The following is a 16,399-nucleotide window of genomic DNA, read 5'->3' as shown; positions in this document are numbered from 1 at the left end:
TTGTATTTCCTATTTGTGCAATAAAGTATGTGTTTTGTTAAGTTCAAGGGCTTGAGTTTTCGTATTTGGAAAAAATGGAGTATTATGTGGAACAATTGATTCTTTCAAATATGATCTTCTTAAACGACGCCCTGGGTCGAGGTTCGCGCCCAACTGCACACTCTCACAATTGTATAGAATTATTTTGCTACCTATATTTCTCGTCTTTATTTTGATCACAATAATAATGGGTGGAAGATGAAATTGTCTAGGTGTATTAAAAAGGGTCATCATTTATACCCAAAAACATAGATAAAAGATGCATATGTCTGTTATCCATGAAATTAAAGGAGTGGAATTCTCTGCCGTCTTCTGTATTTCAGGCCAGAGTAAACAGGCACCTTCTGGGTGCCATCTTAGGACTCGTCAATGCCTTCGGGCAAGTCTCGGCCCAAGAGCAAAAAAATTAGAAGGTTAAACGAGAGAAAATCTTTACAGTGCCATCTATATTGTACTTAAGGAACGTTGTCTGAAAAGACCTCATTGTAAACTGACTAACCAATAACTGAAACTTCTTAAAATAAAAAAAAACACAAACAGAAAACAAATATAATCCTTAAAGAGTTTTTGTGCGTCAAAACAGTGTAATCTTAATGGATTCGTCATGCTAATACTAATTACTAAGGAAATGTAAGGCCAGTCAGTATTGGTTCCGATTATTATAACATCAACAGAAAAAAAGGAAATATTTTCCTTTAGTTTTTATTAGCATAGCATCACGCCATCCTTGAAGTGGTAGGCAGGGGTTTATAGTAAGTATACAGGGAGTTAATGACATCGCACAGAATATGTTTTTTTGTGTCTTTTTAATTACTTTCAATTCTATACGGAAAATAATAAAAAACACTAAAATTTTCACGAATTTTCCGACAGGAAATTCCACTTGATATCAACTCAGAATCATGGTCTGAATCATCCCCTTCAGTATTTGTTACGGTGTCACTAACAACTATACCTACTTGTATGGCTACCCTAGGTATGTACTTGTCCGGGATGTAAGTGACATCGTAACGAATACTGAGGGGGATAATTCAGCTGATTATTCTGAGTTAATATCAAGTGGAATTTTCAATAGCAAAAGTAGAGAATTGAAAATAGTTTGAAAAAACTAAAAAAAAAATATGAATTTTGCGACGGAAAATTACACTCGATATCAACTCAGAATCATGGTCTAAATCATGCCTCAAAGTTTTCGTTACGATGTCACTAATTGCCCGTATAACACATTATTTGTGATTTTCTAATATTTTCTTTTTTAAGACTTCTTTTTTTGCACACCATACTAATTAAGATTAGTCCGCCCCCATTTTGTTTTTGGTAATTTTTTCAAATGCCAAATGCGGCCCAAAGGGACGTACTTACCTGCCGCTTCAAACAACAAAAGTAATGCCGTGAAATCGTTTCCCTATGCTACGATAAGATTTTAAAGTTTTTTTTTTAATATTGATTTTATGCTTCCATGCTGACATAGACATACTATAGCCGTCCTTCAAATTAAACACTATGCACTGTTTAGTTATGTACTCAAGAAGTTAAACTATAAAAATAAACAAATTAACAACAAAAAATATGGCGAGCGGTAGCGAGCGGGCGGGCGGACAGTGCGCTTATTTGGCGCGCGATTAGCACCAATAGGTGGCGCGTTTATTTTACTCGCTATAATACAGATAAAAGATAATACTATGCACAGAACGAGGAATAAAAAAGATTGCAAGGAGTGGAAATCCTACATACCAGCAAGAGATAAAAGATTAGAAGAAGAAGAGACGCATAGAACGGTCTTTTCGCCTCGCACCAATGCGTAAAATAGATCGTATTTACAAAAAAAATAAACACCACATTGTCTCCGGGAAAATCTTTATTTAAATTTCGTTTAAGTATTTATATCGCACTTAGGTTAGCATTCGACTTAACCCGCAGGTTAATCAAAACATTATTAAAATTTGTCAAGAATCCCTCCATAGTTTATTCTTTGGGTTTCTCACATTATTGAGTATTTACAAGTATATAGGACACTTCAGGACTGTGGTACCGGACCCGCCGGTGTGGTCGACGATTCCCCTCATTCATTGCTTATCGCTATCGGCCCGCTAGGGTCGATTAATCCTCTCAGACGACGCCTTGAGCCGAAGTTCCCTGAGCCGAGTTCGCGCCCAATTAGCGCACTCAGGCCTGTTATCTTAAATTTTCTACCAGCTAAGAGCCCTCAGCGCTTCCCATTTGTCCAGCCAAGTAGAGTTACGTACTATGTGCGTAACTTAAATAATTCAAGCAAGCATTTTTTTAACGGCCTCTGTAGTCCAGTGATTGAGCGTTGGGCTCACAATCCGGAGGTCCCGGGTTCCAATCTCGGTGGGAGACATATCGTAAAAATCACCATGTGATAATTGAAATTCAAATTCAAAAATATCTTTATTCAGTAGATATATAGTTTGATTAGATCATTACAGGGTGATCACCTGATTGTTCGAAAGTAAGATGATTCATGCTTCGGAAAGCACGTGAAGCCGTTGGTCCCGGTTACTTACTGATATAAGTACGTGGTCGTTACATGAGTCATGTCAGGGGCCTTTGGCGGCTCAGTAATAACCCTGATCCCAGGGTTGCTGAGGTTAGTAATCCGGTTCATAACCCACACGATAGAAGAAGCAAACATTTTCAATAAATATAGCAAGAGGAGGATTCTAATTTGTAACAGTACATTCAATAAAAAATATTTAACACAGACAGATTTCAGCTCTACCCGATTAGTTTTAAATTCAACCAAAGAAAAAAGAAATAAAATGGCTAACAAATATATCATTTTTTTTCCTCGTCATACATAAACAACAATTAATTATGTTTCTGTAAAAACCTTTTTTTTATTTTATTTTTTTGACGTGACTTATTGTAGATTTGCCGCAGATGGCATTAACTACTTGGCCGGACAAATGGGGAGCGCTGAAGGCTCTCACCCGGTACAACGTTTAAGACAACAGGCCTGAGGGGCGCGAACCTCGGCTCAGGGCGTCGTCTGAGAGGAAAAATATTTGAAAGAATTAATCGACCTTAGTGGGTCGATAGCGATAAGCGCTGAATGAGGGAAATCGTCGACGCCGCCGGCGGGGTCGGTATCGGGGTCCTGAAGTGTTTGGTGTCGCGAGCTGATTGGCTGCCTCTATGGCTCTGTAAAAGCCGAAACTACGGTATATGTTAAGATTTACGGTAATTATAAAAAGGCCACATCAAAGTAGGTAATTGGGTCGTGTACTAAGTAAATGATAAAATTCTGATTAGTAAATAAAGACAGATCTAAAAGTAACGAGAAACTTTTTCTTTTTTTCTATTTAACTTATTTATGAATTTTAATCAAGAAAACGTAATAATAAATGCGTCATTTTATCGCGTTTTTCTATGACGTCACAGAGTGCTTTTTCATACAAATTCCATAGTTATTTCGTGTTTTGACGTTTAGTAAACAGTGACTGATTTGACTAGTTGGAAAGTAGCCTATTCATATAAAAAAGCAATATTGCTATCTGACTGAGGATTTACCGTATTTCGAACTTTTACCGTAACATAATATTAAATGGAATTTTCCGTCGCAACATTCAAGGTATTTTTGTTTCTTTTTTTTTTGTAATTATTTTCACTTCTTTACTTTTGCGATGGATAATTCGACTTGATGTTAAATAATGAGCTGAATCAACCTCCTCAGTATTCGATACGATGTCACTTACACCCCGTGCAAGTATGTACAGGTAGCCATACAAACGAGTATGCGTGTTAGTAACACCGTAACAAATACTGAGGGGAATGATTCAGACCGTGATTCTGAGTTAATATCAAGTGGTATTTTCCGTCGAAAAGTTCCTGATTTGTTTGTTTTTTTTTATTATTTTCAATTCTATACCCTTGGGACGGAAAATTCCACTTGATATTAACTCAGAATAATGAGCTGAATCACCCTCCTCAGTATTCGTTACCACCGTTGAAACCATCCCTCAAAGTTTTCTTTACGTTGTCACTAACACTCTGTCATCATCATCAATTTAAGATCCACGCTCTTGTCGGTGTAGCATTTTCCATTCCAGTCTATCAAAGGCCAATTCCTTGACTTCCCTATACGACACGACGTTTACCTTTTCTTTATACACCCTGTATTATACCATAATATATTTGCAATGTATTCTAAGTTCGAAACACGTGATGACTATGTAAATGGCACATTAGGCATGTTAATGATTTGATTGTTATAGGGCCACAAATAGAAGTTCACTCTTTTATAAGCCTTACATGTCGTTTAACACGACAAGCAAATGTGAGTAAAGTGTCTGTTTTATTCAATTTTTGGGACGACCTCTGTGGTCCAGTGGTTGAGTGTTGGACTTACGATCCGGAGTAGTGATTGCAATCCGGCGTCATTTTCAGTCCGGCCGGATACGACCGGATTCCCATCAATCCGATTGATTAAATCAAGATAATTTTCGGTTTTTAGTAAAAAATAAGTGAGTTAATCAAGTGTCACTGCACTTATATGTATTTAGGTACTTTATAAAAAATAAATCACAAATATATAAAATCGACTTTATTTCCTAAAACAATTAAAATTTAGTAATGTAGGTAACTAGTAATAATTTTACGACGTAACAAGTAGCTCAGTCTTTCTAGATTTCACTTTCACAGATAGATCAATTTATAAGTAACAATATTAATTATCAAGTAACTATAATAATATCTCATTTAAAAGTACCTAGTCATGCAACAGCTATATTATTTTCCCACAAACTGCTAGCACCGGATCCGGTCTTCGGATCCGGTATATTGGTACCGGTAACCACCGGATTACCGGATCCGTTTTTCCGGATTGCAATCCCTAATCCGGAGGCCCCGGGTTCGAATCCCGGCGGGGACATATCACAGAAATCACTGTGGTCCCTGGTTTGGTTAGGACACTACAAGCTGATCGATCACCTAATTGTCCAAAAGTAAGATAATCCGTGCTTCAGAAGGCACGTTAAGCCGTTGTTCCCGGTTACTATTTACTGATGTAAGTGTGTAATCGTTACATGGGCCATGTCAGAGGTCTTTGGCGGCTTAATCATAACCCTGACACCAGGGTTGAAGAGACTGGTATACCACTTCACAACCCACACGATAAGAAGAAGATTTTTTAGGACACAACCATAGTTGCGTCAGCTGCAAAATGTAGTTGGCAACAGCGGGATTAGCCATCATGCAATCGACAGTGACAGTGAATTGTGATCACACAGAAGCCATTATTCAAGAATTTACAGTGATTATCACTCCAATACCCCTACGCTCTAACCATTAGACCACGGAGGCTGTTACAATATCAAATAGCAATATTGTTTTTTTGACGAATTGCTTCTATAAGACTTTTTTAATACCCCCAGATAGAAACCCGTATCTCCAACAGAGACAAAAATGGCTCCAAATCTGAAGAAAGGCCCCACAATTTATGAAAATGGACAGACAGAGGAGAAGTTGGAAAAACTAGTGCCTCCTCAAGCTAATCCTTGGAAGTATCAATTTATATATCCAGCTGTGCTATACCTAATCACAGCTCACGTTCTTGGGGTATACGCCTTGTACTGTCTGTATTACAACTGGAGATCCGTCAGATTAGCTACTGTGCATTACAGTGAGTATTTTTTGTTCATATTTATTGCTCTAAAGTGCTTAGCTTTAGGAATAATGAGTGACTTTCCAGACCGCGCCCCCAAAAGACATATACAGGGTGTTAGTGACATCGTAACGAATACTGAGGGGGATGATTCAGACCATGATTCTGAGTTAATATCAAGTGGAATTTTCCGTCGCAAAATTCATGTTTTTTTTTTTAGTTTTTTTTAATTATTTTGAATTCTATACTTTTGCGATCGAAAATTCCACTTGATATTAACTCGGAATACTGAGCTAAATCAGCCCCCTCAGTATTCGTTACGATGTCACTTACACCCCTTACCAGTACTACAGGTAGCCATACAAGTAGGTATGGGTGTTAGTGACACCGTAACGAATACTGAGGGGGATAATTCAGACCATGATTCTGAGTTGATAATAAGTGGAATTTCCTGTCGGAAAATTTATGATTTTTTTAAATTATTTTCCGTTCCATACTTTTGCGACGGAAAAATCCACTTGATATCAACTCAGAATCATGGCCTGAATCATCCCTCAAAGTTTTCGTTACGATGTCACTAACACCCTGTATAGCTCTCCACCTCACAACCCACACGATAGAAGAATTACATTACCGGGTCCTAATCCTGTCCATGCGACTTTTTTCACGTCATTAACTATTTCAAACCATCCGATTAGTCTTCCATCCTATTTAGTATCGATCGCCATCGACTCGCAAAGAAGAAGTATAATAAAACTTACAGTTATGTCTGTCCTCAGATTTGGCAGTCTACGTATTTGCCATGCAAGGGGTGACTGCAGGAGCTCATCGGTTATGGAGTCACAGATCGTACAAAGCGACCACGCCGCTTAAAGTAATTTTATGATTATTTCATTGTTCACATGTTAGTCGTTGTGGTCCTGTTGTACACCGGCTTGCTTCTCAAGCTGGGCGCGCCGGTACGAACCCCTATGGACTTGCACCAATGAGTTATTCAGTAACACAGTTCGCTCGGCCTTATTGACGGGACGATACGGCGCGCCACCTATCACGTTGGTCCAGTAGAAAGCTCGTTGAGGTATGGATACTTCATCTTGCCTGTTCTACTGACTGAGAGCTTATGTTATGTTGTTCATTTTCATGGATAACCTTAAACACATTGAAATAGCAGCTGCAAGTCTGTCTGATTGCGAATCTGGTGTCTTTGAAACTGTAGTAAACAGTATCAATAAAGAGCTGCTCGTCCTCTCGTTCACATCAGGCATCCTTCTCGGTCTTCTCTCGTATGGGTTGTTGAACCGGTTAACGACTTTATCAACCCTAATGTCAAGAACACATTGTCGACTAGTAAACGAAGACGAAGTTGCTTTGAAAGAACCACAAAGCGGAATAAAACGTACGAAATACTACTTCAGACCAGAGATGACAGTAGGCAGAATTGTATAGTATTCACACCTACTCCTAGCCAGCTATGTTTAAGTCGCATGTAATAGGGGCGAGGCTATTGCTACCCAGACACGACTCCGTGATATCAATTACCTATGATCCAAACATGAATTAAAACTCATAAAATGACACTATTTAAAAACAATGTCCAATTGTAGGTTCTACTAGTTCTTGGGCAATCAATGTCGATGCAGTACAGTGTGCTGTGGTGGGCCATTACACATCGACTCCATCACAAATTTTCTGACACCGATGCAGACCCTCACAATTCCGCTCGAGGATTTTTCTTCTGCCACATTGGCTGGTTAATGGTCAAACCGCACCCTGAAGCTCTGAAGAGAAGAAAATTCGTCGACATGTCTGACTTAAAACGTGATCCTCTTCTGGTGTTTCAGAGGAAGTAAGTACAATTAGGAGGCCACAGATTCATGTTATTTTATTCTCCAAAGAATACCCAACCCCAGAAGTCCAACTGCTGGACATATTATGCCTTCACTCAATTAATCGTTACAAATATGATCCATACTCCACCACATTACACCACTGCCTGTTAATGTAGATGTTTAAGCCTAACCATTAAGTTAGCCAGTGTTTTCAAGTCATTTAAAGGCTTCCGACTGCTAACAAGTTTCCACAGGCGGGACAGACGACTTAACGTGCCCTCCGAACACACACACTAGGCGAAATTAAAGCTAGTAAATGGTCACCCATCCAATAACTGATTTATCCTAACAAATCACACAACAGGCAATCATCAACCTAACCAGTTTCACCAGAACACTTCATACCAAAATATTGTTTTTACCGTGTGCCATCTTATCACGTGCGTGCAAGCGAGACAAACAGTCTGCCTGCGTACCCTTACTTCTGAACGGCTTCAGTACAAAAGTAAACCATACTTGCTCCAAGCTTGTATAGGTGCGGAGTTTCCCTTCTATATTAGCATTTACCAAACGCCTCCAGCAACTGGAATATCTTAGTGGAGTATGCTCCATACCATACACCCTGATTGAGAGGCAGCCTATACTTAGCAGAAGGACATGTATAGGTTAGTAACGTCTATGGTAACTTTTTTTTTATTTCAGACACATGTTAATAATAACTATCATCATGGCCTACGTGGTTCCCATTCTAACACCAGTAATCTTCTGGTCTGAGAATTTCTTCCTGTCCTGGCACATTAACAAGCTTCGAATTATCATGGTGATGAATGCTACTTTCAGCATCAACAGCTTTGCCCATAGATGGGGAACGAAGCCCTTCGATGAGTCAATTGAAGCTACATCATCAGGACTTGTATCCAACCTGACTTTGGGTGAGGGCTGGCATAATTTCCACCATGTCTTTCCCTGGGATTACAGTCACGATGAGCTTGGAAGTCACTTGGACTTGACGACCAAATTGATCAAGATGTTTGCTAAGATCGGATGGGCATACGACTTGAAAACTGTTTCCAGGAATGTAATCAATATAAGAGCTAGTAGATGTGGTGATGGTACAATTATTAAAAAGGCTGAATAAACTTTTAGTTTTTTTTTTACCGTCCTTACCCCAATGAGTAATTAATTTACCTTAGCTATGGATTTATAAGAAAGTGATATGACTAAGGAGCGCTGGTGAGTTTAAAAGATTTTGTATAATTATTATTATCAGAGGTTAAAATTACACTCTTTCGTGCGTATTGTACATCACTATACACCTGCAGCCTGTGGGCGAATTACACTAAGCGCTGTTACAACGACCTCCGCATCCTGTACAATAATGCGTTCAGGGTGATATTGGGGCTGCCTCGGTTCTGCAGCGCGTCGGGTATGTTCGCGGCGGCGCGCACCGCCTGCTTCCATGCGACGATGCGCGCCCGCGGCATGTCCCTGGTGCGCAGAGTGCGGGCCAGCTCCAATGTCATCCTGCAAATGATCGGCGATAGGCTGGACTGTCCTTATCTCCGGCATTGCTGCGACAGACATGTGCCTGTATCGATGCCGGTGAGAAGGTATTGTTGATATTCAGTGATCATTGTTGTTTTATATTTTAATTGATTTTATTTGTTTTATCTAATTCTATTTTATTATATTTATTATTTTAAGATATTTGAATGTTTTATTATGTAAATTATGGATCATTGTTATCTGAAATAAAGAAATTTTAATTTAATTTAATTATAAAATAAGACACACAAATGACAAAAAGACAAAAGAATAGACATATCACTTTCTTATCAAACCTTAAGTTTTCACTTACACAGTTGACTCGACCATTATAGACGGCGATGCGGCTCACCACCTATCACGTTGGTTTAACAGAAATCTCAGTAAAGTGTAGGAACCAACTTAGTTCATCTTGCAATAGAGGTACGATAAGCTGCAAAAGTCCAATCAGTTTCTTGCAAAGTAATAAATTAACTGGTTGTACTCAAGAACTCCTGGTTACTATGTCGTTTCTGTAATAGACTATCATCTCAGGCCTTTACATCTTAATCAGATGATTCAAACAGCGTTTCTGTGGCAGCTTTTAAAATGGCTGTAAAGTCCGATGCGAGAGCGACAGTAGCGGCAAACCTACAAAAACATAAATTTTATAATTATGCCAAACTAATGGTTCATAATTTCATCACTGTTTACAAATAATTCGCTGGGCTCAGTGACTGTACTTTTGTTCTTTGATTGTACCTCTAGTGCATTGGGATGTAGTCGTTAGCCTATGTTATGTTTTTTATTAGTTAAGAGACATTCAGGGTGGATCATTGAAAACAAGGTAAACTTGAGAAAGTTAAGGTGATGGAGTTAGAAAGTGAAGGAGTTACGTCTATTATTTCCAATATTAACAATAGTTATCATTGTAAAAGAACATTTGCGTCAGATATTTTAAACAAAATTATGGAGAATGGAGAATTAGGGTTTGATTTTGAAATTAAACAAACATCAGATGGAAAATCTAATATCTAGGCCTGTGGATAACCTCCACAGCAATTAAGACGAAAAAATATTTGATATATCAATCGAATACCAACCAGCAAGTCAAGTAACAAGGGACTTTCCAGGCTACGTTTACCAAAAACGATGATAGATAGATGGCGTTGTTCAGTTTAAAAATAATTAACTTTCTCATTACTCAGGTACATAATTATTCCAAAATACAATGTAATGGCAGAAACATATATATAAATAATTGTTGCTTGATATTTGGATCACATTATTTATCGAATTATGTTGCTACCTATATTGCGTCTCTTTATTTTGATCAGAATAATAATGGGTGGAGGATGTGGTTGTATATCCATGAAATTAGAAGGTTAAACGAAGAAAAAAACTGTACAGCGCTTTCTATGTTGGTTTTGAGGAACGTACCCTGGAAAATTCCTCATTACCAAGACCCCTAACTATGACAAAGTAAAAAAGACGTTGACCAAAAGACATAATTATTAAAAAGTTTTCCTTATATTTTACATTCAACGCTATAGCTGTCAAAGATGATCAAACTTGTCTAATGTATGTAAATTTTATCGAGGTATGTTTATATTGAACATGTTTTTATAGTTACTACTTATAAAATCGCAAAATAAAGTTAAATTTATGCTGATTGCAAGTGATTGAAGTATATATAGGGTATTTGATCGTTTTCGCGACACTAGAAGTTGAGATCGAATCAATACAGCAAGTCGAAGTTTAATAGTTAATTTAAAAAGAGTGATAGCAAAAAAAATATTGTAAAATAATCACTTATATGAAAATAATTATTAAGTACAATATTTGATGGGATTTATAAAGGTTGTAGATATAGAAGATAATACTAAAAGAGTGGATAAAGAACATAGTCATTTTGTAACTGATATCGAAAGAGTTTAAAACTTTGCACTAATGGCTCCAAACGTAAAGGAAGACAACATAGAATCATTAGAAGATGATAAATTTGAGAAGCTAGTGGCACCACAAGCGAGTCCATGGAAATTTGAACTTTTGCATCCGGTTGTGTTATACGTATTTTCAATTCATGTTGCTTCTGTGTATGGTCTTTATGTTTCGTGGAGTTCAGTGAAGTGGGCTACGGTTGCATTCAGTGAGTACTTATGATTCGTTTCAAGGAACGGAATATTATATTATTTCTGGTTTTCATAAAATGAACTATACATGTCACAATACCTTATTAAATAACATTTTGATTGTCACTTCATTGCACAGAACTTAATTATATTCCAAAAATGAATAATACTAAAATAATCTCTTATTAGTTTGTGGCATCTTGAGAACGGCCCAGTAACGTAGTTAGTCAAGTGCCATCTAACAAGTTCTTGAGAACTATTTTAATTTTTTAATTCTAAAAAAGGAAATCTCCCATTTTTACCGATTAAGTACCGTAATCCGGTATGCAGAGGCATACGAGTAAGTGATCAAAAACAACTAGTAGCCACTGTTGATACGAAGTCCTAAAATAAATATGATAAACATTATGGTGACAAGGGATCAGCTAATCTACTAAATGACTCCACCACACACTTTGTCAAAGTCAAAATTATTTTTGTGTGTCCTTAAAATCCAATAGAGCTCCTGAATGAGATGGATACTGGACCAATAAATTTCGCCAACTTGCAAGGCAACAGAGCGATGGAGTATCCTTAAATACTTGATTGAAAGAAAGCTATTAATGTGAAATTTGTGAATGTTTGCAGCATTGGCATACTACGTGACATCAGTGCAAGGGATAACAGCTGGTGCTCATCGATTATGGAGTCACAAATCTTACAAAGCAAAATTACCGCTTCAGGTATGACGACACTTTTTTTAACGTGATTTACCGTAAATTATCTAAAATAGCATTTTACTACTTGACCAGATAATTGGAGAGCGGGAAGGCTCTTATCTGGTACAAAATATAAGACAACAGGCCTGGGGGTGCCAGTTTTGCGGTACCCTCGGTTCAGGACATCGTCAGGATTATATAAATCGAAATAATTAATCGACAATAGTCGGCCGATAGCGATAAGCGCTGAATGAGGGATATTATCGACCACGATGGCAGGATCGGTATCTACGCATATACTTACGCTGGTAAAGCAAAGCTGCAGAAAAAAAGGAGGAAACTCTTCTTCTCTCGTGTGGGTTGTGAGGTGGATTACCAACCTCATCAACCCTGGTTCCAGGATTGCTATTGAGCCGCCAAAGGCCCCTGATATGAGTCATGTCAGAAGGAATTAAACTTGCAGCCTCTTTTGATAATGGAGTATTAAGTTGGATACAATAGGCTGACAAGTCGTTGACCGCTCATTCGATTTCCATCTTAGTAAAGATTCCCTTGTCAGCTTTTACGACATACTTACCTGGGAAGATAAGCAGCTGAGTGCATTCTATGTTTTTAACAAAAAAGAAGAAAGTTATCAGGTTTTATTCGCCCCCCGTCCTGTATAGAAATAGTGACAATTTCTATTAAGTATAAAGTATAATTACTATTCCTAAATAAGTAAAAAATGATTTTCTGCATCTATGAGAGGCCTTAGATAATGATGATGTTCTTTCAGATACTCTACATGATAGCACAATCAGCGACGATGCAGTACAGTATAATATGGTGGGCCAGCAAACATCGTCAGCACCACAAATTCAGTGACACGGATGGTGACCCTCACAATGCCACGAGACATATATTCTTCTCCCATATTGGATGGATCATGACCAGACCTCACCCTGAAGCTGTGAAGAGGAGAAAATTAGTTGACGTATCTGATCTGAAAAGCAATTCGGTTTTGGCGTTTCAAAGAAGGTTTGAGATTACGATTTTTAAAACTGAATAAGTGTGTAGTTCATCTTATATAATAGTCAATGAAGATGTAGCCTAAGATAGGACATCATTTATCAAATTCAAAAAAGAGCTTCGAAAACTCCAAGGTTATAGTGAAAGCAACTTGGCCATGCTTTAGCAACGAAGCCATTTCAATACAAATTGTCTAGCGTCGTTGCCATGGCGTCTACATGAGTTGTGGTCTTTACTCATCGTCCAGTAGAAAAGAATAAACTCCCTCCTCTCCTAGTTCAGCTAATCCCCCCCCCCCCTGTCTCCTCTCCTCCTAGTTCAGTAAAGACAATTCAAAATATATTATTTTCGAAATGTGCACATATTTTGCCTTAACCAGATTCTTTCTTTCTTTCCAGACACATGGTCCTATTGAACTTACTCTTGGCGTTTCTTCTGCCTATCATCATCCCTGTATACTTGTGGTCTGAGAACATCTACACCGCTTGGCACTTCAACATATTCCGTGTCACTATCACCTACCACTGCATATTCTTTGTCAACAGCATCGCTCATAAATGGGGTATGAGACCCTACGATAAGAAAATGCAAGCAACCCAAGCTCCTTTTGTAGCTCACTTTTCCTTCGGAGAAGGCTGGCATAATTTCCACCATGTCTTTCCCTGGGACTACAGTAGTGATGAGCTTGGGAGTAAATTCAGCTTTACCACTAAGGTCATTGATTTCTTTGCAAAGATCGGATGGGCGTATGATTTGAAGAGTGTCCCGAAAGAAGTGATCTATGATAGAGCACATAGAACTGGTGATGGATCGCCTGTAATGAAGTCGGTGAGCTAGATGTAGAAATGTATTGTCTGTAGTAATAAAATGACTTACTTATTAACTCATTCCTGACGATCCGATTACTCTAGCCTGGTGTAGCTAGCGACAACAAACACTTCAGAACCCGGTATCGGATCCCGCCGGCGTGGTCGACGATTTCTCTAATTCATCGCTTAAAAATCAACTGGAGTCGATTAATTCTTTCAAATATAGGCCTCTCAATTGTGGTTTGCTTCCAACTAAGCACCCTCAGGCCTGTTGTCTAAATGTTGTATCGAGTAAGAGCTCCCAGCGCTCCCCATTTTTCCGGCCAAGTAGTAAACGACATTTGCCGCAAGTCTACAATAAGTGACATAAAAAATAGCTCTTATTCAACGGCCTCCATGGTCTAGTGGTAAAAGTGCTAGGCTCACGATCTGGAGGTCCGGATTCGATTCTCATTGCAGACATTGTTGAAATCACATTGTGAGGTTGTCCTTTGTTTGGTAAGGACATTGCAGGCTTGACTCACCTGATTGTCCGAAAAAGTAAGATGATTCCATGCTTCGGAGAGAAGGTAAAGACTTTGATCCCGGCCATTAGCCGTTAAAACACCTCCACCAACCCGCAGTGGAGAAGCATGGTGGAGTATGGTCCATACGCTTTCCTGGTGATAGACTGTTTATGTATGTTATGTGTTCAGATAATGTGAAACTTAGGTACTTACTCTAAGATATTTTTTAGATTTTTTTTTTACAGTATAAAAGTTAAAGTGCATTTTTCGCGAATTGTACGCGCTGTCAGAGTGGTCTTAAATCCTACAAACATCTAATTTTAATTATACCTGTTACATCATCATCATCATCCGCCGAAAAGTAAAAGAACAGACGACTGACAGCTGTTAATCTTAAAATCAAAAAAAAAATGCGTGAAATAAAATGAGTGAATTAATGAATAACAACCAACCCGATTGACGTATGCTGTTAACTTAATTCTGACGGGTTATTGGCCAATGTAAAATTTTGGTAGGGTTATTTCAATTTCTACTTAAAATTTTATTGCCGTGTGTTCTATAAATTTTATGACTGTTAATCATCCGTCCTTTTCATTTTCGACGGATAAGAAAAAGACAAGTATAACTTAAAATTAGATAGCGTTTATTGTAATTAGCATCAGTATGCGATGGACGTAATACGATCCCGACGACCCGATTACTCTAGCCATGGAGGCAACCAATCAGCTCGCGACACCAAATACTTCAGGACCCCGATACCGACCCCGCCGGCGTGTTCGACGACTTCCCTCAATCAGCGCTTATCGCTATCGACCCGCTAGGGTCGATTAATTATTTCAAATATTTTTCTCTCAAACGACGCCCTGAACCGAGGTTCGCGCCCAACTGGGCATCCTCAGGCCTGTTGTCTTAAACGTTGTACCGGGTGAGAGCCTTCAGCACTCCCCATTTGTCCGGCCAAGTAGTTAATGCCACCTGCGGCATACCTACAATAAGTCACGTCAAAAAGAAAAGAGCATCAGTATGTGTGTATTAGAAATAAGTACATTGTTTGAGGTTTATCATAATTAAAACACATAATTCATCAGCCGTCCCGTGATCATGGCACTTGCAACAGTGTTGAAATATCAGGAGTCCCATATCCCTGATAATAACGCGGTAAAAACGCGGTATTACGTGTTTTAATTAGAAATAAGTATCTAACTAAAGCGTTAAGGAAAAAACATACTTTTATTTTATTTTATTTTGAATTGGTAATGCGCCATTTCATGACTCGTGAAAGGGGAAAATAATTATAATAATAATCATTAATATTTATAAACCTATAAGTGCGAATACTTTAAACTAAAACTGTTTACGAATTTTAATTGAAGTATTGAATTTATTTGACTAATGCGTAAATTACGTCTTACTTATTTTTTAGGGTTCCGTACTCAAAGGAAAAAATGTCTTATACTAAGACTTAGCTGTCTGTCTGTTCATCCGAATGTCAGCCACGGCCACCAGGAATTGCGAAAGGTGGACAATTTCATAAATTTTCACAAATTATGTATTTCTGTTTCGTAGAGCGGATGAAGGATAATAGGATTACTAAAGCGATATACAGGGTGTAACGGAAGGGGGGTATCAACCCGAAGTGTGCCAACTCTGTCACTATCTACAAATCACATGCGAGAGTATTGGCCGCCTAAGTTCATATTTGCATTAGTTATGAGCAATTGAATTCCAGGTCTTCATGTAATAAATTCAAATTTGCACAACACTACGTAGCAATCAGCTGTTCAAGGTATTTAACTTTTGAGTGAACAGCTACCACCTCTTTTATTTATGCCTGCCCTAGTAAAGGGTAAACGTGCCAGTGATGGCCATAAATAATCAATATTTTATTAAATTGTTTTGTTTCATTCTTGTGAGGCCAAGATTTCCAGACACAATAGTTAAAAAAACAATGGGCTTTGGTCCCGGTTACTACTTACTGATGTAAGTAAGTAGTCGTTACATGAGCGATGTCAGGGGCATTTGACGGCTCAATAATAACCCTCGCACCAGGTTATCCACCTCACAACCCATAGGATAGAAGAAGATTTGAACATACATAAATCACGGCTTTATCCCTAATGGACCAGACAGAGCCACAAGTAATTACACATATCTAATATCACACTTACTGCGCTACTGAGGTGGGCAGAGTCACTTTGTTGTACAAGTTTTGTCCAAAAATTTAGTCG

The 16,399-nt window shown here is 38.3% G+C and overlaps 2 protein-coding genes across 2 annotated transcripts; both read left to right on the top strand.

Annotated features, from left to right (window-relative positions):
• Positions 1-5,441: 5,441 nt before the first annotated feature.
• LOC126375906 ((11Z)-hexadec-11-enoyl-CoA conjugase-like) lies at positions 5,442-8,635 on the top strand. The gene is made up of 4 exons (XM_050022996.1): positions 5,442-5,683; positions 6,445-6,539; positions 7,270-7,511; positions 8,197-8,635. Exons 1-4 carry the CDS (start codon positions 5,467-5,469, stop codon positions 8,630-8,632), a joined length of 990 nt encoding a protein of 329 aa, XP_049878953.1. The 5' UTR covers positions 5,442-5,466; the 3' UTR covers positions 8,633-8,635.
• A 2,133-nt stretch (positions 8,636-10,768) lies between these two features.
• Positions 10,769-13,900, top strand: LOC126375907 (acyl-CoA Delta(11) desaturase-like). The gene is made up of 4 exons (XM_050022997.1): positions 10,769-11,167; positions 11,778-11,872; positions 12,624-12,865; positions 13,255-13,900. The coding sequence occupies exons 1-4, from the start codon at positions 10,969-10,971 to the stop codon at positions 13,691-13,693; spliced, it is 975 nt and encodes a 324-aa protein (XP_049878954.1). The 5' UTR covers positions 10,769-10,968; the 3' UTR covers positions 13,694-13,900.
• Positions 13,901-16,399: the final 2,499 nt, after the last annotated feature.

Source organism: Pectinophora gossypiella, chromosome 20 (genome assembly GCF_024362695.1).
Source record: "Pectinophora gossypiella chromosome 20, ilPecGoss1.1, whole genome shotgun sequence".
Lineage (NCBI taxonomy): Eukaryota > Metazoa > Arthropoda > Insecta > Lepidoptera > Gelechiidae > Pectinophora > Pectinophora gossypiella.
Note: the sequence above shows the minus strand (reverse complement) of the source record. Positions and strands in the feature narration are given on the sequence as shown.